Below are 27,147 nucleotides of genomic sequence, written 5' to 3' on the forward strand. Positions count from 1 at the left end.
TGAACTTTATTAAACAAGGTTATATTTCTGAACTGTGACCTTCCAGTTACTGTGAAAAACCTGAGACAACTCTCATGAGGTATATACTTGTTCTAAAATACATTCTGATGCCTTTAGCCATGATGAGCGATACCTCACTCTACAAATTGATTGGTAACTGTGATAGATAGGTACTGTGCTAAGTTCCCAACAGGTACCTTTGGCAGAAAAAATTAAGTCACAGAGCCAGGTAGCTATGTTTTTTTACGAAGCTAGTATTTAAACTATTGCAAGTCAGTGTTGGATCTTCCTTAAAATATTGCTGTTGATTAGAAATATTCTTAGTTGGTATGTATTTTCCTATGAAGATTGTATGCATCTTTACAAGCTTCTTTTTGAATTGCTGATCTTAGCTTGAATTTATTCTGCTTTCAGACATCCAGTGGCTAAAAATCCAAAATAATAGATTATTTAACATCACTAATTGTCTGATGTGAGGAACTTTGTAATCAACAAAAATGGAAATTAATGCTGGCCATTTGAAACATTGCCTTATGTTTTCATTAGATTAGAGGTATGGCTATTTGCAAAGTAGCTGATAGGGAGAAAAAAGGATTGTCTCTGTTGAGAGACTTTACAGTTGTGATAAGGTTTATTGGTCAAGAGAACCGCTTATTTTTTCTGCTTCTCAAAGCTTACTTCATTTGTTGAACACCATGTTTAAATAAATGCACAACTTTTCTTTTGTCACAGGAAAGATACTATCAGCAACCGCATACACAACTTCTGTATATACCACCATTACTGTCACCACAGCTGAACAAATTGTGTCCAAAATAGAAAATGATTTAGCAGCTGGAAAAGTAGAGCCAAAAGATGTAGAAAGGATGGTTAGTCAGGTTAGCAAAGTCCTAACTGCTTCTCAACCATTACCACCCCAAATTTCTAACAGGTAGGTCGTTCTGGCAGTACATTAAACGTGTGTTGTATTGACTGTCTTGATAAATTTGCTTCAGCAAGTTTCATTATTTCATAATCATAACAAAAAGAATATTTCTTACTCTTTAATGTACTAATGCAAAACAGAAGGGAGTATCATTCTAGTGTTACCAGCTGTACTATAATATCATACCATGGAAAACAGTGTATTTTTTTGTGTTGACACTGCAATAAGTGAGCAGTCAGCTGTATTTTACACTGTGCTTGGATTGCTGCTCCATAACTGCAACTGACCTGAGAATTTTGGGTGTATGTGCTTGGTAAGACTAAGTATCTCTTTTTTCTTAACAGAATTATAAAACTTGTGGATTATATTGGCCTAAAACTAAACTTTTCAGCAGTGTCTGCTGATTTTGCATCCCCTTCCTTGGCTCTGGCAGTTGTCAAAACCAACAGCATCCGCTCCAACCAAATGTCTTTTGCTGTCCAGGACTCAACTGATCTCCAGGTTAAACACTGATAATTCTAACTACTTAAAAATTCTCAAACATTTATTTTTAGGTATTTATGGGTTTATCTTTATATATAGCATGCGTTTTTTCTGTGTTCATGTCACAATTTCAGGATCTTTTGTTCACAGTAGTTTGAGAAGAAGAGTTTTTGTAGCCCTTCATAGTTTTTCCTTTAATTTTCTGTTGTGTAAATAAGTAACAAACTTAGCAGAAACCTGCATTTGACTAAGAAGCTGTTAAGAGAGGGTACAGTCACAACACCAGAATGGACAGAGCACTTGGTGGAACAATTTTGCTTCAAAACACCTGAATCAGGAGTCATTTAATCACCCACCATGACAGCCCTGAAATTTGTCAAGGAGTGTTCCCAGATGGCTTCATCTGTTAGAGGTTAACTGCAGCAGGTTCCAGGAAAGAAATAATATGCTTCCTGGATAATGACATTCGTCTGTTTGTCACTCATGACTAGTTGGTTTCACCAAGAAAGAAGTGCTTAGAAAGTTTGGATCCACTTTGTCTCACTCAGAACCTCCCTCCTGGTTGAGGAAATAATACTTTGGACAGTGCCAGTCCTGGAGGCTTAAGCAAGGAAGAGATGGAAAGTTCTGAACAAATTTTAGCACATTCTGGCTTCTCAGAGAAGGGAATATCTTAATGTAGTGTGACTTGTAGTAGTAATGGAACTGTTCTGTGATACTGAAAATTATATGAAATGCTAACCTTTGAGTTCTTTTCTATTTTCTTAGCAATATGTGGTGCCTGAATGTGAGGTGACTAGGAGGTGGTAGTGCTGAAAACCAGGTTTTTGCTAAATAATGCTTTTCTGGAAATCTCATGGAACTGGCAATGAAATACAGAGAATTTTCAACAAGTATCATCCAGTTCAAACCAAAGCACCAGGAGTGCTTTTGTGGAATTGATTTGTGATTCCTTTGGTGACTGTCTAAACCAGTGATCTCCAAAGTGGGGTGTGAGTACCCCAGGACATACACACAACAGTGCATTTGGGTGTGGGAAGAAGATGGTTTTATATGATTAATAAAAATAATATTTTTTTTAAAAAATATGTTTAATCTTTATCTCATCCTTTTAAAATTTCTTTTTTTTGTGTTTTGTAATGTGCATAATATATTAGTACAGTACTATATGCATATAACTTATAAATAGATACATTTTGGGGTGCATGCTCAAAAAATTTTTAGGGAGAGAATGATCAAAATAGTTTGGAGACTACTGGTCTAAACAGAAAAATTAAACCCCATATTGTTAGGGCACTGTGGGGAGCTCACACTGCTTCTCTACTACAGCCATTCTTTGCATACGTAGATAATTTATTTCTTCACTTCTTCTGATGTTTCACATCTCTCAGGAACTCTGAGATGATATTTGTGTGTAAATACAAAGTGACTCATGCTACAAGAAAACGTTAGAGATTTTGTACTAAATGAAGCTGTCTGTCCCGTAAGTACAGCACAGATAACTTGGTGAAAGTTCAAACCTTTTTTTTATAATTTTAGAACACTAACCTCTTGAGATATCTGAATTGTAGCTTATCCAGTTTTATTTTTGTCATTTTTGCCACATGATCATAAAAGCATGGTTTATGTTCTTAGATTTTGCTTAACCTACTGCACTTAAAAAGCTATTTGCAAACAATGACTGTTTACAGTTTTTCTGAATTCTGGCATACTTCGTATGGGGTATAAAAATTATTTGCCTTTGTAGGCTTCTGTGTGGTGAAATGTTAATCTCCCTACAGAGTTACATAGACCTACCTAGGTTGTTGCTGTTCACCTTTTTCAAATCACTATTTTTCACCACAGTGATGTGTTCTGTCCCTGTAAGCCAGGTAAAGCCAGAGCATTTTCAATGGTAGGCAGACCTGAAATGAGTTGCATCCTTTTTGGGCCTGCAGATGCTATTTATGCATTGGAGCAGGAGAGGAATGAAAGCAGCAGTGAGTTCCTGACAGTGATTGCTGAGATACGTATTTCAAAGTTCTAAACTGAAAACAAGTCATAATTTAATTTTTCTTTAGGGACTGAAATGAAGTATAATCCTTGCATTTATTTTCCAGATCTCTCTAGGCATTAATACGATTCATGATTTAAATAATCTCGGATCAATTACACTTCCTTCATCATTGCTGACAAATTTACCCCCTGAAGAGGTGGACTTAGCTTCTAGAATTATATTCAACTTCTTTAAAAAGACCACCGTGTTCCAGGTATCTTTCTGATCCTCTGTTCATAAGGGTTTTAAACTGAAGCCTAGAGCAAAATAAAACATGACTGGACTTTTTTTCCCACAAAACACATTTCACAGCTTCCTGATTTAAAAAGTAATTGTGTTTGTCCAGTGCTCATTCCACATAAGAATTGAGCTTGTGGGTGCTGTACTTTACTGTTGTTTCCTTTAATATTTTAAAATTATATGATTTTTTTGCCGTTCCAGGATCTGTCCTTGAAGAATGCATGTTTAATCAGCAATGTTATATCATCAAGTGTTGCTAACCTCACAATTAGTAACTTAAAGGCAAACGTTACTGTCACTTTACAGAATATCAAACCTAATCAGGTATGATTTACACTTTGGCAGACTTAAAGTACATTTCAGTGCCTCCATTAGAGTTGTTGAAGAAATACTGTACTAAGAATACAGATTGATTGGTTCTGCTTTACTAGTGTGGACATTTCATCTCCATCTGGACTTTCAAAATCATTCATCTTTGCTTATTTATGACTCATGAATTTTTGTTCTCAAATAGTTTTAGGTAATTTTGCTCTGTCACTTACCCATCCAGTTTATATCTTTCCTATCTACCCTTCTGTTTACTTCTTCAAAGAAAAAAACCTCTTAGATAAAGGCCTGACAGTGGGGGTTGCTATGGAGATACTGCAGTCATGACATCTGTAGGTGCTGCATGGCCAGAAAAGCAAAATAAGTCTTTTTCTCTTAGGGAGAATGTTGTTCCTTAAATTGGAACATAGGATTCTGTCATCTGGAAGTATTAGTACTCATATACAGGATCTCTTTCCTAAATGAGCATCAAGGATTAAAATATTCTATACCATATCTTAAAAGAGTTTTAAATACTAAAATTTTATAAACTGAAAATTGTAGCAATTCCAGTGATGTACCTGAAGCTTTTTTCAAGAACTGGCTTAGTGTAGTCTTTACTTGTATTGATATAAAACTGAGTTTCGAGATGTAACTGTAGAAGCGTCAGTAGTCGTAGCAGTATAGTGTATTACTGCTACTGTTTTTAGGATTTTCGTGTGTGTGTGTGAAATTATATATAAAACCTTTATCATCATGGTAATACAAAGTGATCAAATGTTTGCAAACGATTTTTTTTTCCTTTTCTGCGTGGTCATGTTCTTTATACTTACAAAATCAGGAAGGATGAGAAATCCCAATAATCTGTGTAGTGTGGGAAGACAATGGAAGAGTATTCATAATGTTCTACCAGAAACGGAATCTTAGCATAAGCACAAAAGCTAGCTCCCGTGTGGTGACTTCAGATTTGTTCAGCATATTTTCACATGCATGTTGCAATATGAATCCATTCTATGCACTTAAATTCATTTTGTGTTCATGTAAACCAGGTATATTTGCTGTATACAGTATTTTTGCCTGCATTTTGTAGATAAATTACTTGATCTTAAACTCAAAGTTTAGTAAACCATCTTTTTTTTTAACTTCCTAAACAGGATAACTCAACAGTTAGATGTGCTTTTTGGGATTTTAATAAAAATGGTAAGTACTTGATCTTATGTTATATACCATGCTATGTTAACTCATGTTAATAATGTTAATATAAGGCTTTTATGAATAAAAAAGCTGTTTTCTTTAACAGGTGGACATGGAGGCTGGTCATACGAAGGTTGCATAGTTAAAGAAAGTAGAGTAAATGAAACGGTCTGTTCATGCAACCACCTCACGAGCTTTGCAGTTTTGATGGTAATTATTAAAAAAATTATGCAATGATTCAAGAACACATTGAAGCACGTGTTATCTTAAGCAAATGAGTATTCAGTAAGCACATACAGCACATACCACCTATGAAATGCTACTCAGGTTTTATTCACTGCAGTATTAGTACATATAGCCATACAATTAGTCACATGCTTAAGCTGTTGAATGGTGGCCCATGAGTTCCATTGGAGTAAAAAATTTCTTAAGGACTTATTGAACTGCAGCTTTTGCATTTCAGCAGTTTATATTGTAGGAAATAAAAATTAGGATAAATCAAATTTAAAACAGGTTTTTAATCAAGTGGAATTTCACAATTAGAATCATAGAATATCTCAGATTTGAAGGGACCCATAAGGATCATTGAGTGCAACTCCCGGTTCCTTGCAGAATTAGATTGGATTTTCAGTTTTTCTGTTAACCTTTTATCAGATCCATGATGAAAATAACTGTTTCCTTATTTTTGTTTGGTTTAATTGCAAAGGGAAAGGTGCGTTTTGGTTTTGGTTTTTTTCTCTTTTTCCATTTAATAAACATGTTCTCTGAAATTAAGTTCTGTTTCCATTTTAGAACTTGTATGGAAATGCTCCTTTGAGTCCCACACAAGAATTGGTACTGACTTTTATATCCTATATAGGATGTGGCCTCTCTGCAATATTTCTTTCTATTACTCTTGTGACCTACATAGCCTTTGAGTAAGTACCTGTTCAACTAAGTTCCCATTATTCTTCAATAGTGATTGTTTGTAGTCTTCACTGCCAAGTCCTTTCCAATAGGTACAAATTCTGTCTCTTAATAATGCACAAATTTGTCCAGTTTACCAGGAAGGTGTTGATTCAGTCTTCAGGAATGTTAATCTTGTGGACAAGTGAATTAATCATGGGGCTCTATGCAGTAAGAAGTGAAGAAGTAGCACTCTTAAGTATAATGGATTATCATAATAGAAGTGTGAAGGAATGTGTTTAAAGTATAACATACAGAGAGCAGCGCAGAATGATAGTGTTTTAAAATAAATTTGTATTCTTATTTGTTTGTTGGAACATTTTGTTATGTTTGAGTCTTAAGTATTGAATCCTCCATACTGTGTTTTGGAAATCCTCCTCGAAGTTATTCAGCACACATTTACTCTCTCATTATCCTGTTATCAAGGACTTGTATCTATCAAGGCTTTAGAAGCCCAGTCAAAAGCCTAACCTATCTTAGCAATAAAGAATAGTCCCATTTTGTGTTTTAGAAGTACTGTAACAAGAAGTCCAACACACAATGTTAAAGAAAAAAATCATGGTACTAATAATTCTTAATCTTAAGAATCCACATTATTTTTTTTTATTTATTACAGCAAAATTTATTCAGACAGACTGTTAATTTGGAAATCTTTTGTAAATTACTCTCTGTGTATAAATGCAATATATGAAGCAATATACCTGAATGAAAATACGTAAATGATTTTTTTCTTAACGTTTGTGCACTAAGGACTACAAGATAGGAGGTGAGCCAGGGATCCATGGGTAATTGATGTCATCTCACAAATCTGCTTTTTTTTAGGAAAATCCGGAGAGACTACCCCTCCAAAATCCTTATTCAGCTATGTGCTGCATTACTTCTACTCAACTTAATTTTCCTCCTTGACTCATGGATTGCACTGTATGATACGCAAGGCCTGTGCATTGCAGTTGCAGTATTTCTTCACTATTTCCTCTTGGTTTCATTCACCTGGATGGGCCTGGAAGCTTTCCACATGTATCTAGCCCTTGTGAAAGTCTTTAATACCTATGTGCGGAAATACATTCTTAAATTTTGCATTGTTGGTTGGGGTATGTATTTTTTTTCTTTTGGATGCTATGTAGATAAATCCTCTTATCAGGTATTTCAGTGAATGTGACACAGTTCAGAAATGACAATGAAGCAGTTATTAATTTGACGACCTTGCAGTGATCAGGTATTCATTATCAGTAAACCTGATCCTATATATTCCACCTTTCTGAGGGAGGGAACTCCGCCCTAACTGCAGAACTGAAGCTGCTGCAATGAAAACTGATAATTATTTTCTCTTGTGCCAGTACAATAGAACCAATTTTGAATGTGCATATTTCCATTTACCAGACAGATAGTGTCGGTTGTGTTTTAAAAATAAATGCTAGTAAGTATATATAAATATTCCATTTCTGGGATACTGGTGTTACTAACAAAAAGCAGCAAAACAGGTCTAACTGGATAAAGGATGCAGAGATTCTGGACCTGATTATTCTCTCTGACTACTTAAGTAAACATGAATGAAGACACTAAAAACAATTTCTTAAAACAGATGTTGGAAAGAAAATCAGGTATGCTGTATTTGATGTTTTAAATCAGTTTGAATGATAGTATTTATTGCCTGATTCAGAAAGGTTTGGAGCTAGCTGTGGAGAATAACTCTTGTTTCTTGGGAAGTTACACTCCTGAGCAGTTTGAATGCTCCAGTTTTTAGATTCTTTCAGACAATAGTAGTCAACAGAATTCAACAGATGAATTTCAGAAATAAGTTGTAGATTTCATAGAAAAAATAGAGTAATTTCAAGTCCTCATAATATTGTCTTTGTCATGATTTTCACTTATAGAATCATAGAATTGTTTAGGTTTGAAAAGACCTTTAATATGTGTTTACTCATAATCTCTTAGGGTTACCAGCAGTAGTTGTGTCCATTGTGTTGGCAATATCACCAGATAATTATGGACTTATAACCACTGGAAAGGTTTCAATAAACAGACCTGATGAATTGTGAGTTAAAGGGAGGTGCTTTTCTGGGGGTGGGTGGAAGGGAGGTCCTGTAAAATTGCTTTTCTTTAAAGTAAAGGTGGGGAAGAGAGGGAAGCAGTGGGAGAGCTTTGAAACCGTGTAGCTCAGCTGTATGTCATGTATTTTGTGCTTATTGCCTATATGAAAGCTCTTACCCTTTGGCCAAAAAATCCTTTTTACTAAAGAGGCAAAAATGGTTTGCATGTGCAACAAACTACACCTTTATCTCATGCTTGTTTTACATAATTTCTCTTTCTGATAATGGTTGACAGACTGTTCTTGTGTTCTAGCTGCTGGATAAAAAACAGAATTGTCTTTTATATTACTGCTGTGGGATACTTTTGCCTGATATTCCTGATCAATATCAGCATGTTCATTGTTGTGCTGATCCAGCTCTGTCGTATCAAAAAGAAAAAACAACTTGGTGCTCAAAGAAAAACCAGCATTCAAGACCTTAGGAGTGTTGCTGGCCTCACATTCTTGTTGGGAATTACTTGGGGATTTGCTTTCTTCACAGTAAATGAGGTATTTACTTACCTCTTTACTATTTTCAACACTTTGCAAGGTAAGTTCATCCTTTGTGTGACAGCCCATTGCATATAATATAATGAACAAAACATTTGGAAATGGCCTTTTCTTGATTCAGCAATGAAGATGTGATTTAACATGCTTTAACATACTAATTAAATTAGAGATGATACTGCTTTAGTGTAATCTTAAGTTACAGCTGTGTTACAGTAAGGTATGGGAAAGTAGCTACTTTTTATAGGTATAGTATATTTATATCTATAAATACTGTCATTTTAAAAATGTATGCAAACCAGACACCATTAGAAGTGACTGTATTTCTCTAGTCAACAGATCAGTTGTAAATACTTGATTACTCTAAGTGTTCACATAATAATGCAATTAATTTAGTGAAAACTGTATCATTTCTCCACTTACCCCTAAGGCTTAAGGGTGAGGTGTGACAGTCAAAAACGGGCCGTCAAGACAGGAAAGGGTGCAGCATCGAAAAAGAGGTAGTGGTCTAACTCTTAAGCATTTGCAAAGGCCAAGATGCTACTGGACATACCCAAAAGCAGTTTCAGAGGCTGCAGAAGCCTTCATATGAATAGGAGGTACTGTAGGTGCCTGCAGTTATCTAAGTATACCTGAATTGCCCTACTAAAGTTTGGATCCACACTTCTGCTTCAGTGGCACTTTAGATGACTGGGTGGCTGATTTCCCAGGGAGACTAAAGCAATTAAAATTACAGTTCAGTTTATATAACCCTCCTCTGTTTGGTATGTTGATTTTTGAGTACCTTACTCTGGTAACTTGGGCGGGTTGAACACATATCTTCCCAGGTCTTGCATGCAAATGTGTTGAACTAACACAAGACTAGATTTTATGTGGTCAGAGTAACCTGTTATGTGAAGCTACGTTCCCCTTTTACCGGGTTTTAAGTTAGATGCTAGGTGCTATTGACTTTAATTAAGCTTATGCCAGTGTTTCAAAACTGCATTTGAGAATGGTATAGAACCATCTGGGTAGAACAACACTTGGTTACTTTCAAAAATTCATCCTAAAAGACAAAGTTAAGAAAGTTGTGAGTAATCTCTTCTAGTGGGATTTTACATGCTTCACTGGCCTTAAAAACAATGTAAACATAACGTACACGTGTGTCTGCACCAGTCTGATCATTTAGTTTTTCTTCATATTGTTTTCTATTAATTGTAAACCTAACACATCTGTTATCAGGGACACATTGCAGCTGGAAAATTGTGCAAAAATTGAGAGCCACTTTTTCTTAAAGGGGGATGATGATGATCAACTTCTAAGCAGGGAAAGTTAGGTCCCACCCTGTGTCAGTCAGAAGTGAATGAGAAGCAGGCCGTGAGTCTGTCATGTGGCACTGCCAAGAGACAAGGGTGAGCCTCAGCCCTTCTAGAAAATATTTGGCTTAGAATTTGTGGTAAAGGGGATACTATTTATTACTGGCTTAGATACAAGCTATTTTCTTTGCATGAATGCTCAAAATTTTACTGGTTCTGTTACAGTTGGTGGTAACAGGCTAGTTGCTAATAAAAGATGGAGCAGTGCTGCACCATGTGCTAACAGATGCGTAGCTTGACAGTGCCATCAGGCCCTCTGTTCAGCATTGCTTTGAATGATTTTCCAAAAGTGTTAAGTAAATTTTAGGGTCTACAGAATTTTTCCCCTCTTAACTGATAGAAGGAAGCTTTTATGCTCTTTGTGGATTTGTTTGTATTTGTTGTTCTTGCCTTTGTGTGTATGATTCCTCTCATCTATGTAAGGGGAAAGTACTATTCAGTGTTCAGAGTTGTGAACTTTTTCACCAAAGAAAGGTGTCATTAGTTTTGTTTAGAAATTTAAAAGAAATGGAAGAAAACCAAAACATTGTTCATCAAGAAGCAGTAAAAGTAAATTTTGCAACATTCTTTAATGTTATTGCTTTGCAGGGTTCTTCATTTTTATCTTCTATTGTGTAACAAAGGAGAATGTCCGTAAACAGTGGAGAAGATATCTCTGTTGTGGGAAGTTCAGACTGGCTGAAAACTCTGGTAAATATTAATATTTTTTTCCTTTTATTTCTGAATACTTCTAATTGGTGTTAAGTTCCTAGTATTTTGTAAGTTGTTTAAAAAAAAAATACTCAGTAAATCATGTTGCTGCAGTTGCAGTTCTAATTTATTATCCAAGGTATAATAAACCTCAAAAATTACTCATTAAAGGTGGTAGTTGATGCAGTTCTTACAGGCTGTTGCATTAAGCTGTTAACTGCAGTTGATCTCTTCCACTGCAGTATAAAGGCATGTCTTTGCAGAAGACTTTTGATTAGCTAGAAACTGTAAGATTTGTTCTGGCTTCTGAATCAACTGTAGCTTTACCAATGACTTCCATAAAAACAAGATGAAGACAGTTTAAACTAAAAAGACTATAAATGATTTTGTTATTTTGTTATTCAGTAGTTGACTTCTCATAAAGCTATATACTTTTTATACACTTTAACTTAAAGGATCAACTGTACTTCAGTTACTTTTTTGATCTGGTCTGTAGTCATAAAACTATGACAGTTGGATGCTTGTATTAAAAAGGGGACAAGAGAAAAAGGAACTAGATTGAAATAATTTTACACACCAAGAATCATTAAATTCTTAGGAGAATAAATTCTGTCTAGAATACTATGAGGAGAGTGGGTAAAGCCTTGTTTTTGTTTTAATTCAGTTACATTATTATCTATATTTTTATACGTTGCTTGTATGAGTTCTGCTATCTTCTGTAACATGTATCTGTTGTAGACTGGAGTAGAACTGCTACTAATGGTTTAAAGAAGCAGACAGTAAATCAAGGAGTATCCAGTTCTTCCAATTCCTTACAGTCAAACAGTAACTCCACTAACTCTACAACACTGCTAATGAATAATGATTACTCAGTGCATGCAAATGGAAATGGTATGTATAATGCAAAATAGTATTTCTCAGCTATTTTTTTCTTGTCTTAAAACAGAAGTGCTGCACTCTATCATGCTGATGTAAAGTGAAGTGCTGACAAAATATTATTCATAAGTATCAGGTCCGAATATTTCAGGGGGTCCTCACAAACAATACCACGCATCTGTTTTAGGGAACTATAGACAGTTTTAAAATGCTCATTTCTCCTACTCAGTGGGAACTCTTGATTTATATATCAAATACTAAGTAATATTTGTTATTAGACCAATTACTTACCAGAAGCTGCTGTTAAAACTGTTCTTGTCACCTGAGTATATGACAAAAAACTTCGAGCGTGTTTTAAAACAGTTCATATTTAAAACCTTATTAAAGTAAACATTGCTTGAAGAAGAAAGACATATAAGATAATAATATAGCTTGAAAGTATGAAAGAAATTACGTAGGAGGCAGTATGAGGAAAAAACATTAATGGAATGCTCACATGGTAGCTGCTTATGAGAGGAAAAGAGAAAATAGAGACTGACTTACAAAATCACCTCAGTGAAGAGAGCACTGCTAGGAGGGCTCACTGTTGGCTACAGAGTTAAGTAATGAAACTTAATTTCTCTACAGCTCTTTATTTCCCCTGTAGTGTTTTTAAGGATGTTTTTGCCTAGCAGATATATCATTGTTGCAGGAAACAATTCTTCAGAAGTAAAATTCTCTATGGTTCCTGTTCTAACACAGTATTGTCCTCTGAACTGTTACCCTCTCCTCTGCTCCTGAGAAGTTGAAATGCAGGTGTAGGTAGCACTTCAATTTCCCTTGCAAATTAGTGTGGCTTGTTTGTGTATTGAGAAAACAAGATATGAATCTCCATTGAATGTACTTATTAAAAAATTATCTTTTTTCAATGGACATAATCTAGTTTTTCCACACTCTTGCTGAACAAACATCATGCCTATGATTTGAGCTCTTACAGTAAAGAGAATCACTTTTTCAAAGAGAAAAATAACTTCTAAATCTGTAATGTATAAAAGCCAAAGTTGAGCAAAAGGTAGAGGATGTTACTCCTGTGTGCCTGAGGTATTTTTCCCAACTGATCAAGAGCTGAGGCTAAGAAGTCATGCTATCAGTTAGATTGTTGATAGTATGAAGTTGTAGAACATGCTGACAGAGGCTGTGTTGTCCTTGTTTCCTGGCATATGCTATTGGAAGACAGCAGATAATCAATTGGATAATCTCAGCGCATAATCTCTCAGATGTACAGAGTAAAAGCTATAGAATACGAATGTGCTGCCCTCTTAATAGGTTACTGTCCATTTGGGTGTTCTAGCTGCATATTGTAAAGAAATAGCAACGCTTCAGGAAATGGCATTTGGACATGCCCTGAATAGTTTTCCAAATTGAGTTTGTAAAATTAGTTCCTCTTGGGTGGTTTTTTTTTTTTTTGTTTTGGTTTGGTTTTGGGTTTTTTTTGTCAAACCTCTCTGTTTGGGTACCACACAATGTAATAATTAACATACTTTGTATCTAACAGATCATTTGAGAACCAGAATCCACTAACTCTCACTGTCATTAAATACAAGCAAGGCAGTATTTTTCAGTAGAAGTAATACTTTTCCAATCCTCTTTCAAAGAGAAATTTTCAGGCACAAAAGCCTGCATGTCTTGCAGGTTTTTTTCCAGCCATGTTAGTTAATCTCATGAAAGGTGCCACCTCTCCCTGCGACATTTGACATGCTCGTACACAGATACAAAAGCATTTTGGCTACTTTTCTCAACAGAAAGAAAGATAGCAGAAATTTTTTATTGAGCTTGGTTGTTGCAACAGCTGAGTGAATGGTCCTGTTGTGGCTTTCTAGAATAAGTTTTTGTTGATTTGGGTAGTATTTTAGAATGAGATGCAAAATTGATGGTCTGAACCATTGAGCGATGTCAGTTCTGTGTGACATGCTCCAGTTCCGTCCTAGTTTAGTCATATAATTAGATCTTTCCAGGGTGAGAGTCTGTATGTCCTGTGCCAACTTCTCAGACAAAGCAGCTAAAAGAACTTCAATAGCACTTTGTTCCTATACACTCATGAACACAGACATCTCGGGTGACCCACTCTTTTTGTATTCTACGGTATGTTTTGGATGCTGTGAACCCTGTACCGCAGCCTCCATTCATATCAAGGGTTGTATGATACCTTGCCTGCATAGTTTCACTGATTAAGTAATTCTTCTGGGTCTTTAGGACTCCCACAAAAAGACGCTAAACATATACTTGGGTAGAGTTGGTCCTCCCAGCAAAGCTCTTTGAGCTTACACTTAAATCTTCCAAACATGGGGCAGCTGTATCTTAGAAGAGCTGAGCAAATGCCTGCAAAAGGTAGTTGACTGGTGTTAGGTGGAAACATGAAACCTAATTAGTTGTACCGGATTTCCCCGCTCTCACTGCCAGAACTTCAAACTAACATTCCAATGCCTTATTTCAAAAGAGTTCCAACAAGAAAGCACTGTAGAAATTAAGACCTATGTCATAATGCACTGAGCTGTAAACTGAAATGCTATTCCAGATGCAGGACTGAATGACTTGCCATGGTAAGTTTGGGGTGTCTATACAACCTGTGGCTTTGCTTGCCTACTCGACTGTGTAACTTCGTCTTTTCATGGCATACTAGTATTTCCTTGGTTTTGGTTTTTCTTTTACAGGTCTGCATGTTCGGGGACCTACCATCAGGTATCACATGGCTGAACCTGCAGATTTCATAACTGAGGAACAGAACCCACCTTTCTGAATTTGTTCACAGAATAGCCTTATTTTCTTCTCAGATTTTACCCTAGCATTAGGGCACAGCTATTTTGAACACTCCTTCTAAAATATAAAACAGTTGTAGTCAGGCGGGGTTTAAACAGCGATATATACACAGTTATAGTGTCAGCAAGTATGGTTATTTTCTGTCATTTCAGTCTTTATCTGATTTGAATTAGCAAAGCTCTTCTGCTCGTCTTGCCCTGTTTACATTTGTGCCCAAGTGCTTGGTGGACTTTTAATAGTTAAATATTAGATTTTGTACTTAAGAGGGTTTGCATAATCTGTTGGGCCATTGCTGCCATTTTGTGGGTCCAATGGCAGCTCAGAAGTTGCGCATATAATTTGTGATCTTTGTTTGGCAGCCATCACCACAAGCCCACTTTCTTAAACTCCCATCCAGAGATGTCAAATTTATATGCATTACATTTTCAAACTGGTAGTAAGCTTTATCAGCTAGAAATACATGTTCACATTTTATTTAAAAAATGCCATATCTCATTCCAAAGACAAGTTTGCCAATGAGACTTCGATGCAGCTGATAATGCTGACATCTGCTTGAATCAGTAGGATAACTGCTGGAAGGTATGCAGTCTGTCTAAAGTGAAGGATTATTTTCTGGAGGAAATGTTTGGGTAAACTGATACTAAACCTGTGTGCTTGGGGGATCTGGCCCAAGTGGAATAGAGGAGCAGTCCAGCCCAGACACTCAAGCAGTAGAATCCTTTCTGTGGGAAGGATTAAGTGCAGGGGAGGGATGTCACCAAATACTTCTCCATCTGGTGACCCCAACAAGAAATAGTTGAAGAGCATCCTGTAATGTGGCCCTGCTGCTTCTGGAAGGGTTCAGGAGCTTGAGGTAGTAAGAGAGTGAAAGGGGAGGCAGAGCCAAAGCAGAATTCAGCTCCAGGATATTTGAGGTATTTTGTGTCTGATTACAACTGTACTACTAGAGAGGATCAGATTTTGATCCCTGTAACAGAATCATCTTTCACTGCCTAGGGGTTTCTCACTAGTGTTTTTCCTTCTCCTCCTAAACCATAAACCACAAACCGTTTCTACCTTCACTGTTGTGTCTTTTCAGTAGATTTACTGAAATCTCCCAAATCATGATGATGCTTGTGTATGAATTGTTGTGAATATTAACACAAATAGCAAACTTGGGTGCTTTATGGTTTTTATTAATTCTTTGTCTGGTATAAATGGTAAATGACAGCTCTGCATCTTAGTTTGTGAACTCATTTCTCAGTGTTTAACAAAATTATCCCTCCCAAAAGAAATACTAGCTCTGGTTTTGGTTTCTCCATTGTGCTATTCCTTATAGTTTATTCCTACTGATAGTGATGCATATGATACCAGGATCCTGGCAGTTTTCTTAAACTTGACGGCTTTGCAAAAAAAACGCCGACCCCAACAAATCAACCAACCAACCAAAAAAAAACCCCAACAAAAATCAAACCGAAATCCAACCAGAAGCATTTGCACAAATACTTACATTAAAAAAAATTAAATTCTAATTCTCATCAGAATTATATAGAACGTGATGCATAGAGGTAGGAGATTCTATCCGGTGAACTAAGCATTTGTGGAGCATTTCATTAATAGGCTTCAGTCAGCAGTGGTGTCACACGTGTTCATTGTAGATTAACCTAAAGGTGTAAGAATCTGTCTTAATATATCCTAGACCCATGATTGGACCTAGGCCGTATTCTAGTTGTCCTCCAGAAATAAATCCTGCAAGTTGAGTGCCTTTCAAAGGAAAAAAAATATCCTTATTTTCTCAAACACTTTTGTTGCAGATGCATAGCAAACCTGAGAGACCTTTTAAACTTAACTTGTTAAAGCAAAACTAGAATGAAAAGTGTTTTGCATCTTATCTAGTTATATTTATACCAAGTCGAAGTCTACATCCTGAGAATTGTGACCTTCACTGCTTAAAATATGGAATCCTATTGTGCAAAAATTTATTAACATCTCTCAGATCTCTTACTGATTTTGCACAGGAGAAGAAATACATACGCAGTATGTACAGAAAAGCCCACATTTTGAGATTGTTGCAGGGATAATACAAGAGTGCATGAACACCCTACAGTGACTGAAAAAGCATGGGAGACTTGATTCTGAACCTTTCTGATAGGGGACGCACTTTTTTTTTGTTTCAACAGGCCATCTTCCCAGTGAGAAGAATAGTGTTTCTTTCATTGTACAGAATGGTGATGTGTGTCTCCGTGACTTTTCAGGCAAACAACTTGTATTTCAAGAAAAGGATGATACAGGCAGCCAAAAAAGCCATATCTCACTCAGAAGGACTTCAAAGAGGGGAAGCCTAACTTTTTTTTGAGAAAATGTGATTTCCTTTTAAACAGCGCATTGTTTTACAGTGTGAAGTAGAGATTTACTTTAACAGTTTTACATAATGTGAGCAGACCAAGAACTGATCTTGTTTAATAATATGGTACTGGAACTTCAAGGCAGCCATGCAGTGGATTGACAAGGACAATTATTAAAAAAAAAAAAAAAACAACAACAAAAAAGCTACTATTTTGACAAGGTATGTTGGATGTCAAATTACAGCTGGCACATTTCCATTTAAATTCTTTATTAGATGTTTTATTGATGTTGTTTTTTACATTTAAAGGGAAGGTTTTGTTTAGACTTTTTCATTACAACTATGTTTGTCTGGATATAATGCATAGTAGTATTGTATAAATGTAGGAAGTTACAACTTGTGCATATAAATGATGTTCTCTTTAAAAACATTAGCTACACTGTCTACAACTTTTTGTATGTTGTAGTAGCAAACTGTAGTGATGTACATAAACAGAAAAATACCAACTTTTAAGCATCTTAATGATACTTTTATATTTATTTCTTGTAATATAAATTTAAATATTCCTTATGTATAGAAAAATAATTGATATTTTGTTTTAACTTTTATTGTAAGTTTGCATTTTTCTTTAATTGAGATAATTAATATAGCATGATACAGAATTTTTTCAGTAAGTGAAATTACTTACAGTGGTTTAAATATATCACTAGATATAGAAGTGTAAATACGAACACTATCAATCTTGAACCTTTAGCAACCTCTTAGTACACCACAGAGGGAGAGAAACTGGGTGTCATCAGAGTGCCATGAATGAGGGAGTGATAAATAAGGTAGTCAATAGGTTATTAAATATAACTAAGATATGTTAGTGGCTTGAATAAGTCAGTGGGAGCTTTTGCCATTGATTTCAGCAGGGTCAATATTTATCTTGAGTTGTGGTTCCAGAGATTAAACACACTGCCATTTCTTATTTGCAGTGATAAAGAAAAGTAGAGAAGTGTTATTTTTTTGAAGAAAAAAATAGAGTAAATGCTAGCTGCTATATTTAGGAGCTGAGAAATTGTTCCATTGTGTGGCTGTTTTTTAAGGGGCAGCTCTTGAGCTATTCTAATGAATATTTCTGCTTGTACCTTGGCCCTTGGTTGGCAAGCCAAATCCTGAGGCCCTAGCTCAGTGCTTCCTGAGGCAAAATTTCATTCCTGTTATGGTATTTGTCTGAAAATGCTGGATTTTGGCTCTTCATGCACAACAGCTGAAACCTATACAACGGTGTGAGGATTCTCCCTGAACAGAAATTAGCCTGAGCCCTGGTTGTGCCTCTTCTTCCTTACACAAATGTGCAGCTGTGGCCATTACTTCCTCCCCACCCCTTGTGTTCTTGGGCAAAGGTTGGATGCTCCTGGAGCAAGAGCTAGAACAAACTGGTGCCACACTGTGGAGTGCCAGACCCCATAAAGGGGATTTTATGAGGCAAGTGCATGCTGGAGGGGAGCAAAGGACATTGCTTTCCCAGAGGACTCTGTAGGGAGCCCTGGAAAGATCTTCTCAACAAAAGCATCGATTAAATGCTTCCTGTCTGGGGTTCTGTTGTACTTCAGCAATTGAACCTCTTCAGTACTCAAACCTGCTTGTGGTTTTATATGCAATGCATGGGTTCTTTTGGTCATCTATGTCCAAGACTACTCTGAATATGCTTTTAAAATGAGAATTTAAAGTATTTGTTGTGTTTATCCAGAAGGTTTTCACTGCATGTTAATAAAAGACTCTCCTGGAATGCTAGTAGCTGGAATGCATTTCTGTGAATGCTTTAACTGTTTGGCTAATTGCCTTTGCACTGTTTCCTGTAAATTTATTTAATGTTCTTGTATTTATATTTTCAACTGTAAAAAAAAATATTACAGCAAGTAAAACACGTAAAAAATATAAACTTTGTCTTTTAGATAAATGCCTCATTATGCTGGTTTTTGTTAGAATTCTTCAGATTATATGAGCTGTAGTACATAACCTCTTGGAGAAAGTGCAGACCCTAGCCCTTAACATTTATTGTCTTCTACATATTTTGCCTTTCACGGGAAAACCCGAAATTAAGTCTGCCCAGCCAATGCTCACACTCACATCTGCTGAAGCTCTTCCATAAGAATGCTATGAGCAGAAGTCCATGGCGACTTTGGCTTCAGTAATTAACTTACCTATGAAAATGCATATTTCACTATCACTAGAGTCTTCCTTTGTTTTTATTTCTGCACACTAACATATGTTAGAATTCTTTTAATCATTTTTTATTTGATATATTCCTGGGGGTGAGGAGTCTTTTCTGACTTCGCCACTTAAAAGCACACATATACTGTAGTAAAATCTTGCACCCACAGCAGCATACTGTTTTAGCGCAGTAAATAATTCTCATCATTAAACTAGCAAAAAAAAAAGTGTTTGCACACTGGGTGTTGTATCCTTTTGGTACTTGGTCTCTTGTGCACTGCTAGCGTTTTAGCCATGGCAGCCCAGAGCTCGATGAAAGCTGCAACCGCTTGCTAGAGCACAGAGTAAGATTCGGTGCATCATCTTGTGGCTGCCAAAGCTAACTGGAGGACATCTCTGAGGAAGTTTTAAGCTTTGTCATAGATCAACAGCAACAGGCTGTGTACAGCTGGAACCACCTTGCTGAGCAAACCTGTTCCCTAAGCATATGCAATCTTTTCTGTAAAAAGTAGTGCCCTGAAGAAGGAAGTTCATGCAGAGGACGGGTCTGTTTTGGGACTGCACAGCCTTCACCGAACTGCAGCTGCAGGGCGCTGGCTGATGGAGTTTAACCTCTGAGTAGTGCTGTCACCTGCCTGCTGCGCAGTCCCTACAGAAATGCTGTCTGCCGCCACTGCTGAATGAACACATCTGCTTTTGAGCCTGCTTTCTCAGCCATGGCTGTTGGTTACACAGTTGATGAAGTAAGCATCAGTTAGTTACAAAATTTACTCTCTTAATGCTTAATGCTCTTAAGACACGAGGAAAAAGAAAAAAAATCCTTTCGGAAGTCTCAGTGAATCCCACACCTTCAGCTACTCGGCAACAGCCTTTCCATGCTTCAGTGGCCGTCCATCCAGCGGCCGTCCATCCAGCGGCTGTCCGGCTGTCCATCCACACTCACCATCGTGTCTCCCTGCTGCCAGGAGCACAGAGCAAACTCTGAAGATTTTGCAACTGTAACACATGGTTTTGGTCGGTTGGTTGGTTTGGGGTTTTTTTCCTTTTAAGCCTTTGTCAAGTTCCCAAGTCTCGGTTCTCTTTGCCTGACTCCCCCACTTTCCGCTTGCTCCTGGCCCACCCGTGTGCGGGAGCTGCGGCGTCACAGCGCCAGCCGGCGAGCGCAGGGCGGGCAGGGCCGCGCGTTACCTGGCGCCCCTAGCGGGTGCTGTGGGAACAGCAGGCTCATTCACAGCAGGAATCTCTACATCCTTACATTAGTAAAGCTGGAAAGCCAAGACTGGGGTGTGACGACACCTGATAAAGCCTTGCTTTTTTGCCCTTTTTTTTTTCTTCAAGGCTTTCATTCTCTCAGATCTCAAAACGGTATTTTTTTAAGGCTGGGGGAAAAAATCCACCTTCCAACAAATGTTCTGGCCTTCTGCATTTTATCTTATGAACTTAACGATGAGGATGTATACAATCTCCTTTATTTTTGACAGTTAAGCCTAACTTTTGTCACTTGTCGCACTGCGGCTCCTGCCGCTGGGCCTTTGCTCCCAGTCAGTCCCTCGAGCACGGACCCCCGCGGCGCCTCCCGCCCATTCTCTGCCGCTTCCCAGGGCAGCGCGCTGGGCCTTGGTGCGAACACTGCAGGGAGAAGCCTGCTGGTTCCTCGGAAGAGCTGAATGTGGGATTTCAACACCTTACCCGCGCGGGAGCAGCCCTGCCCCTGCTCCCGTTCATGCGCCCGCCGCCACAGCCGGCGCCGCCCGCTCCCACCGCCCGCCCTGGGGGAGGAGCCCGGGGGCCGCCCCGCCCCGCGCAGGCCGGCAGGGAGGGAGGAGGCAGCGGCCGCCATCAGGCAGTGGCGCCGCGCCGGTCGTGGCTGTGGGTGAGGGGCTGGGCCGGGCAGCCGGGCCGGCTGAGGCGGGGGGCGCGGGCCGGCCGTGGGGCGATGAGGAGCCGCAGCAACTCGGGTGTGCGCCTGGACGGCTACGCCCGCCTGGTCCAGCGGACCATCCTCTGCCACCAGGTGAGGGCATGCGCCGCCGCGGGACGCCTGTGAGGGGCCGGGGGTGCCCGGCGCTGGGGGGCCGGCCGGGGCGTGGGGGGCCGCGGCGGGGGTCGCGGAGGGGCTGCGCCGAGCGGCTGGAGCGGCCGGGGCGGGTGACCGTAACCTGGGTGCGCAAGGGTCGCGGCGGGGCCGGGGGAGGAAAATACCTGCTGCGGCCGGCGGCCGGCCTCTGCGCCGCATCCCCTGTCCCCGCCTGCGGCGGTGCGGGAGCGCTGAGGCGGCGCGGGTCCTCGGGGGGGTCGCTAGCCGCTTACATAAACGCACGTCGGAAGATACGTGGAAAATACAGCAGGTCTGAGCTTGCAAACAATAATACAGCGCATGGCGATATGATACACGCCCACCCGTTGTAAGACTGTATATACGTGCGCGTAACACCGCTGAGGCCCAGGGACACAGAGCTCCCCGGCAGGGCCTTCACAACGTGCCTGTCAGCATCGGCGCGGTGCGAGTGCGGGGCCGGCGGGGCCCGGTGGGGCTCGGCGTGTGTGCGGCGGGGCACGTCCCAGGGATTCCCGGGCCGCTGCCCTGCAGCTTGTGCAGCCCCGGTGTCGGTGGAGCATCACCCGATGTGACACCGCTTGGGCTCTGGCTTGCCGGTGTGTGAGCTGTACAAGATTGAAGGTGTCAGGGCTGGTAGGGAAAAACCTGTGACCCGCTCTGGTTTTTGGCCAGGCCGTACAGAGGAGCACGTAGCGTAGTGCTGGCTGCTTAAGGTGCTCACTTCACCCAGGCAGGCAGCGGGGAATCGCAGTGTGCTCTGCAGCATCATGCTTTGCTTAAAACAGTTCAGTACATCAAGATGAGAGCAACAAGTGTTCTGGCACAAGTCGGTTCCCAAATAGACGTAGTTGCTGAGAGTTATGAGAAACTGGAAAACAGTGAAATAAGAGGGTAGGACCCAAATTGGCTTAAGGCAGTAAGATTTTTGTCACTGACTGTTGTGTGCACAGGGTCCAGACACCTGTGAATTAATGTTTGTGTACTAATTGCTGTAAACTCACCAGGAGGAAATGCAAGAACATGGTGTGAGTGCTGTGCTGGAGTGCAGGAGATGCCTTGTCTTGTGCTCCTGTCTCTGCCTTTTGTCTGCAGAATGCCAGAGGACAAGTCACTTTGGCTTCCAGTGCCTGCCTTGATTTCCACATTTATGGGATGAGGATGCTGATAACAGCCTCGATTAGGGGAGAGATGGAACCTGAGATCAAACATGCCCCATGAAAGCTATGCCTTAATGATATTAATAGTTAATAAGGGTAACTTAATGGTAATATGGTAGTTTATCCCAGTGACCTAGAATTTTGTAATTGCTATTTACAGTGCTTGGATGCATGTTCATGACTTGGTGCTGCCTTTTCCACTAAGTGCTCAATGCTGGGGAGAGCTCAGTGGTGGGGGAAGGAGATAAGTAAGTTTTCTGTGTGTGGAAAGCCAGTCACAGGCTAGCAGCAAGGCAGAGGGACAGTGATATCCCAAGAGGGCCCAGAGATGCTGCAAGATGTGTTTCTAGATTTGTTTTCTGTACCTATACTCTATGGTTTTGCACCGCAGTAGATTGTAAATGTCCTGTTCAGCTGGGTGAAAGGATGCAGTTAGACATGGGCAAGTTATGACCATTATCTCTGGGCTACATGCCCTGTCTTGCTTGGGACCAGAATAGCCCAGGCTGGGCAGCTGCTTCACTGCTGCTGGTGCCTTCCTGATGCCTTTCAGGACGGAGCCAGGGAGTGGAAATTTCTGCCATTGGTTTGCCCAGGAGCAGCCTGGCAGAAGAGGCAGGAGGCATTTAAGATTGCTGGTCAGCACAGGGGTGACGTGTGACTGTGACCTTGTACCTCGCATCCACAAGCATGCCGGATATGCAGATTTGGGCCACTTTGCAGGATTGCATTCGTAGCAAATTTTTTCTTGTTTTGCAAGTGTTGCATTCTGCTGATCAGTGTCTGCTGCATGCACAGTGATAAGTACAATCCTGTTAAAGGTTGTACAAGGAAGCTAAGACCAAATTACTGGCTCCTGTCTCATGCCCTTGCTTTGCTTATACTGGCCTGTTGTGGTGTAGAGTCTGCCAGCTATTGCATGTGCCCCTGGGGACAGGAGCCAGAGGAGTGCTTCGATACTGTAGCTGAGCAAGCGCTGAAGAGCATCACCAGAAGGCTGTTCTGGGCTGCTTATTACACTTGTTAATTTGCATGAGATAAGATATGTCCATGAAATAGCAAAACTTATCATCTATGTACACTTTAAATATTGCTAGGGTACTATAAGAGAAAAGCATATGGAGCTGATAAGGAAAGCGCATCTGGCATACTGTCGTGGTTTACTCCCAGCCAACAGCTAAGCACCACACAGCTGCTTGCTCACTCTCCCCTGGTGGGATGGGAGAGAGAATCAGAGAAGTTAAAGTGGGGAAAATCGTGGGTTGAAGTAAAGACAGTTTAATAGGTAAAACAAAAGTTGCACATTGAAGCAAAGCAAAACAAGGAATTCATTCACTGTTTTCCATCTGCAGGCAGGTGTTCAGCCATCTCCAGGAAAGCAGGGCACCATCACATGTAACAGTTCCTTGGAAAGACGAAGTACCATTACTCTGAACGTTCCCCCCTTCCTCCTCCTTCCCCCACCTTTATATGCTGAGCATGACACCATATGGTATGGAATATCCCTTTGGTCGGTCAGGGTTAGTAGTTCCTGCTGTGTCCCCTCGCAACTCCTTGTGCACCCCCAGCCAGCTTGCTGGTGGGGTGGTGTGAGAAGCAGAAAAAGCCTTGGCTCTGTGTAAGCACTGCTCAGCAGGAACTAAACATCATCAACACTGTTTTCAGCACAAATCCAAAACATAGCCCCATATTAGCTACCATGAGGAAACTAACTACACCAGCCAAAACCAGCACACATACAGTTATGGGTAACCCCAGTTGTGTAATGGCTGGTTTCATGCAAACACTCCATCAGCAAACTTTGCTGGAGCTTACGTCGTTTTTTGTCTGATGTATCAAAGAGACAGATGCAAAATAAATAGATTTTCAGCAAGATGCTAAATTTGGGCTTACTTGTATTGCTGCTTTGGTTATGACCTTGCTATTTTTGTGCCTTTATTGCTGAAGTTCTTATTAGCATCTGGTCCCCTGTAGGATCTGGTGTTGTGTTTAGGGATTTTTTTTTTTTTGTCTTCGGATTAATAGATAGACTTAAAAGTAGTATTTGGCATGATATAACAGTTTAAGTCTTAGTTCAGCAATCAGCTTTCTGTTGCAGTGCTTTCAGCTGACAGAGCCCGTGGGTGCTGGTAAAATTCTTTGCTGTGTGGATCTGTATGTGCAGTGTGATTTGCAGGATGAGACCTGCTAGGCCAATTAGTGATCGCTGCGTAGACATAATGCTTTGAAGTACTAGCTGAGCTGAAATCCCTTTGACATCTTTGGCATTAAGCACACTCAATATTTCTTTGGGTTCTTTAGCACCCTGTAAGGGCTGTACTTTTCATATGGTGTCAGCAGGTAAAAATAACTGTAGTTTTTAAGAGTAAGCACTTTCTAAAAAAAAAAAAAAAAGCCCAACCAAAACTATTTAAAATATTAATATATTGTGGTGTTCTGCTAACATTCTGAATGTGCATGAGGAAAGACATTAATTGTCAGTCTGTGAAAGCCAGCCCCAATGAGCCCCAAGAACTGGGACCTTCTTGTAGAGGAACCAAAGGCACCGAAATGGTGATAGCTGCCCTTGGATGTATTTAATGCAGCCTCTTGAAGATGGGCAGATCCCTCCCTGGGGACTGAATGGTCTTTTAAAGTCTTGCATGGGCCATTTTTCTGGGATTTCCATCTTGTTACTTGGAGGCATTTTTATTTCGCAACTGGCAGCCAGCCCAGTGTGAGAGGAAAAATAAGCCAAAATGATAATTTTCTCAGATAGCAGGGCGATCTCTGTCAAGCCAGGCCTGCAGGTACATAGGCATTTGTTGTCCTTCGTGGGAGGGAGGGAAACATAGTGCCCTCTAAAAATACTGGGAATGTGTAGTCTGCCTTTTGAGATCCTAGTTTTTATCACGTGGGCACAGTGATAAACTGGGATCGGGGTCTCCTTTCTTTGCTTGCTCATTTGTTCTTCTGTTACTCCCTGGTTTGACTTTTCAAGTTCAAAAAGTTTTTTAAGCTCTTTGGGTTCATGTGTGCAACTTTCCCCATCAAATAGATAAGTAAGTTGTCCTTTGGTTGCCATTTGGTTTGTGAAGATTATGCTGAGGGACTGTTTCAGCAGAACTACATGTTTCAGCGCTCCACGAGCCACTAGAGATTGCTGTATTTAAACCATAACAATTGCTCTGACTGTGCCCAGTCACATGTGTCAGGCTGTCACCCATGTCCTGTTCAGTTGACAGGTGCAAAGCCCAGGAAATAGTAATTGAAGCTCCTCCCTCTCAAAACTTCTTTCTTAAAAGTAACTACAGGAGTCGAGTGAACCAGTGTGTGGCAGAAATAAAAAATTGGTGTATGTATTCTTTTTAATTTTGCTTATCTTTATTATTGTGATCTTTACCCCTTGTCACAGCAGCCCTGGCAATTGGTCTTTGTTCACTGAAGTTTTCTGTAAAGGGTTGATTTGATTGAAAGCTCTGTTGGTCTTTTGCCTCTCTTTTTTTTGTTAATAAAGAACATAGAGCTGAGAAAGATGGTCTTAAAAATTAATGACAATGATGCAATGAAAAATTTAATGGAGTATTTGGGATGCAGGAGGCTACTCAGTGTGCTGGTTTTCAGGAAGTGTTGCTTTTCAACACCATCAGAATTTGTCTTTCTGTACATTTTCCAAAGGAGAATATAAAAAGGCTTTACATGCATTCATGCTTTAGCTATTATAAATCCAGCAGGTAAATAAATAGAAATACTTTTTTAATTTCCTAGGACAGAAGTAGTGGGTTTTTACTTCCTCAGGATTGTGCCACAGACCAGTTGCATAGGGAAGAATAGATCCCAGACTCAATTTCTCATGTTAATTCAGTACCATCTTTTCCTTACAGATACGTAAAATTTAAATTCCTATTTCCTCGATGTATTTCAAATTTCACTCAGTGACTTAGCTAGTAATCCTGTGTGGATGAAGAAGCCCAGCTGGCTGCTATGAGCTTTACATCCTGAACTGTTCAAAGAAATTTTGCATTTCACTTGTGTGAGTTTGGGAAGAAAAGATGGGACCTCACTTCTGTTGTGAAATTGTGAGCAGCCTCAGCATGCAATCATCTTCAGTCATATTTGGCACTCTCTTTTGTTTTATTACTCTTTGATACAGAAAGAACTGGTGCTTCTTAATAGATGGGATTTCAGGCAGTAATGTTTGTTCTTTATTCCTTCTACCATGGCTAGAATCCAATTACAGGGCTGCTTTCAGCCAGTGCGGACCATAAAGATGCTTGGGTACGGGACAACATCTATAGCATCCTGGCAGTGTGGGGGCTGGGAATGGCTTATCGGAAGAATGCGGACCGGGATGAGGATAAGGCCAAAGCCTATGAGCTCGAGCAGGTATGTCAAAGTTTTAGCATTAACCAGTTATGCTGTTTGGTTTTTTTCATATAGTAGTGGTTTTGAATGGTGCATTCGCATTCCTGCTGTATATAGGATCTGGCACAGTTTTGCCACTTGGAGTACGTGTCTTGTTCCTGTGACAGCAGCATCCACGCAGCATGTGGTGTGCAGGGTTCCTGGAGCCTTCTAGCAAGCAGGGTTTGGAGAACTGAGTGGTAGAGAGACTAGCATCTGAACTAAAATATAAACAAAACAAAAGCATTGAGGGGTCAAATTTCCATCAGTTGGCCAATTGTTGAAAACTAGGCTTCTGAGAGATTTTATGACCGGGTGTACAAGTCTCTGATTAAACCTTGTGATCCCTCCTGAGGTGTATAATGCAGCAGAACATCAAGCCTAGGTAGCTTAGATCGTAGGGTGACAATCTATCTGCTAGACCATTCTTCCCCGTAAGGAGAAGCATGCTGTTTAAAGCAGCAATCTTTGAATTGTGCGCTTGTCTCGTGGAAGTTGTACATCTGTTTGATCAAAACAGGCAAAGTAACAGTCTCCAAGCTGGTAAGTCTCATGTGCTGGAGAACTGGAAGGGGAGGGAAGTCACACCGTTAATTTCTATAATCT

At 39.7% G+C, this 27,147-nt stretch overlaps 2 protein-coding genes across 10 annotated transcripts in view; both read left to right on the plus strand.

Annotated features, from left to right (window-relative positions):
• ADGRG2 (adhesion G protein-coupled receptor G2) overlaps window positions 1–19,476 on the plus strand; it is a 63,506-nt gene extending 44,030 nt beyond the window's left edge. For 7 of the 8 annotated variants that reach the window (XM_080377117.1, XM_080377120.1, XM_080377123.1 and 4 more), the window contains 13 exons: window positions 733–931; window positions 1,270–1,426; window positions 3,508–3,657; window positions 3,885–4,007; window positions 5,144–5,189; window positions 5,290–5,393; window positions 5,976–6,100; window positions 6,951–7,219; window positions 8,064–8,163; window positions 8,472–8,746; window positions 10,647–10,748; window positions 11,487–11,639; window positions 16,580–19,476. In XM_080377117.1, the coding sequence (XP_080233243.1) occupies window positions 733–931; window positions 1,270–1,426; window positions 3,508–3,657; window positions 3,885–4,007; window positions 5,144–5,189; window positions 5,290–5,393; window positions 5,976–6,100; window positions 6,951–7,219; window positions 8,064–8,163; window positions 8,472–8,746; window positions 10,647–10,748; window positions 11,487–11,639; window positions 16,580–16,755 (1,979 nt within the window). In that variant the 3' untranslated portion in view covers window positions 16,756–19,476. Of the gene's footprint in view, window positions 1–732; window positions 932–1,269; window positions 1,427–3,507; window positions 3,658–3,884; window positions 4,008–5,143; window positions 5,190–5,289; window positions 5,394–5,975; window positions 6,101–6,950; window positions 7,220–8,063; window positions 8,164–8,471; window positions 8,747–10,646; window positions 10,749–11,486; window positions 11,640–14,314; window positions 14,343–16,579 lie in introns of all 8 variants that reach the window. The other variant, XM_080377121.1, reaches the window with a different exon arrangement.
• An 8-nt stretch (window positions 19,477–19,484) lies between these two features.
• Window positions 19,485–27,147, plus strand: part of PHKA2 (phosphorylase kinase regulatory subunit alpha 2) — a 50,467-nt gene continuing 42,804 nt past the window's right edge. For both annotated transcript variants that reach the window (XM_080377125.1, XM_080377126.1), the window contains exons 1-2: window positions 19,485–20,956; window positions 26,365–26,523. In XM_080377125.1, coding sequence (XP_080233251.1) covers window positions 20,666–20,956; window positions 26,365–26,523 — 450 coding nt within the window. In that variant the 5' untranslated portion in view covers window positions 19,485–20,665. The remainder of the gene's footprint in view (window positions 20,957–26,364; window positions 26,524–27,147) is intronic.

The sequence above is a fragment of the Falco punctatus genome (assembly GCF_963210335.1).
Source record: "Falco punctatus genome assembly, chromosome: 2".
NCBI lineage: Eukaryota > Metazoa > Chordata > Aves > Falconiformes > Falconidae > Falco > Falco punctatus.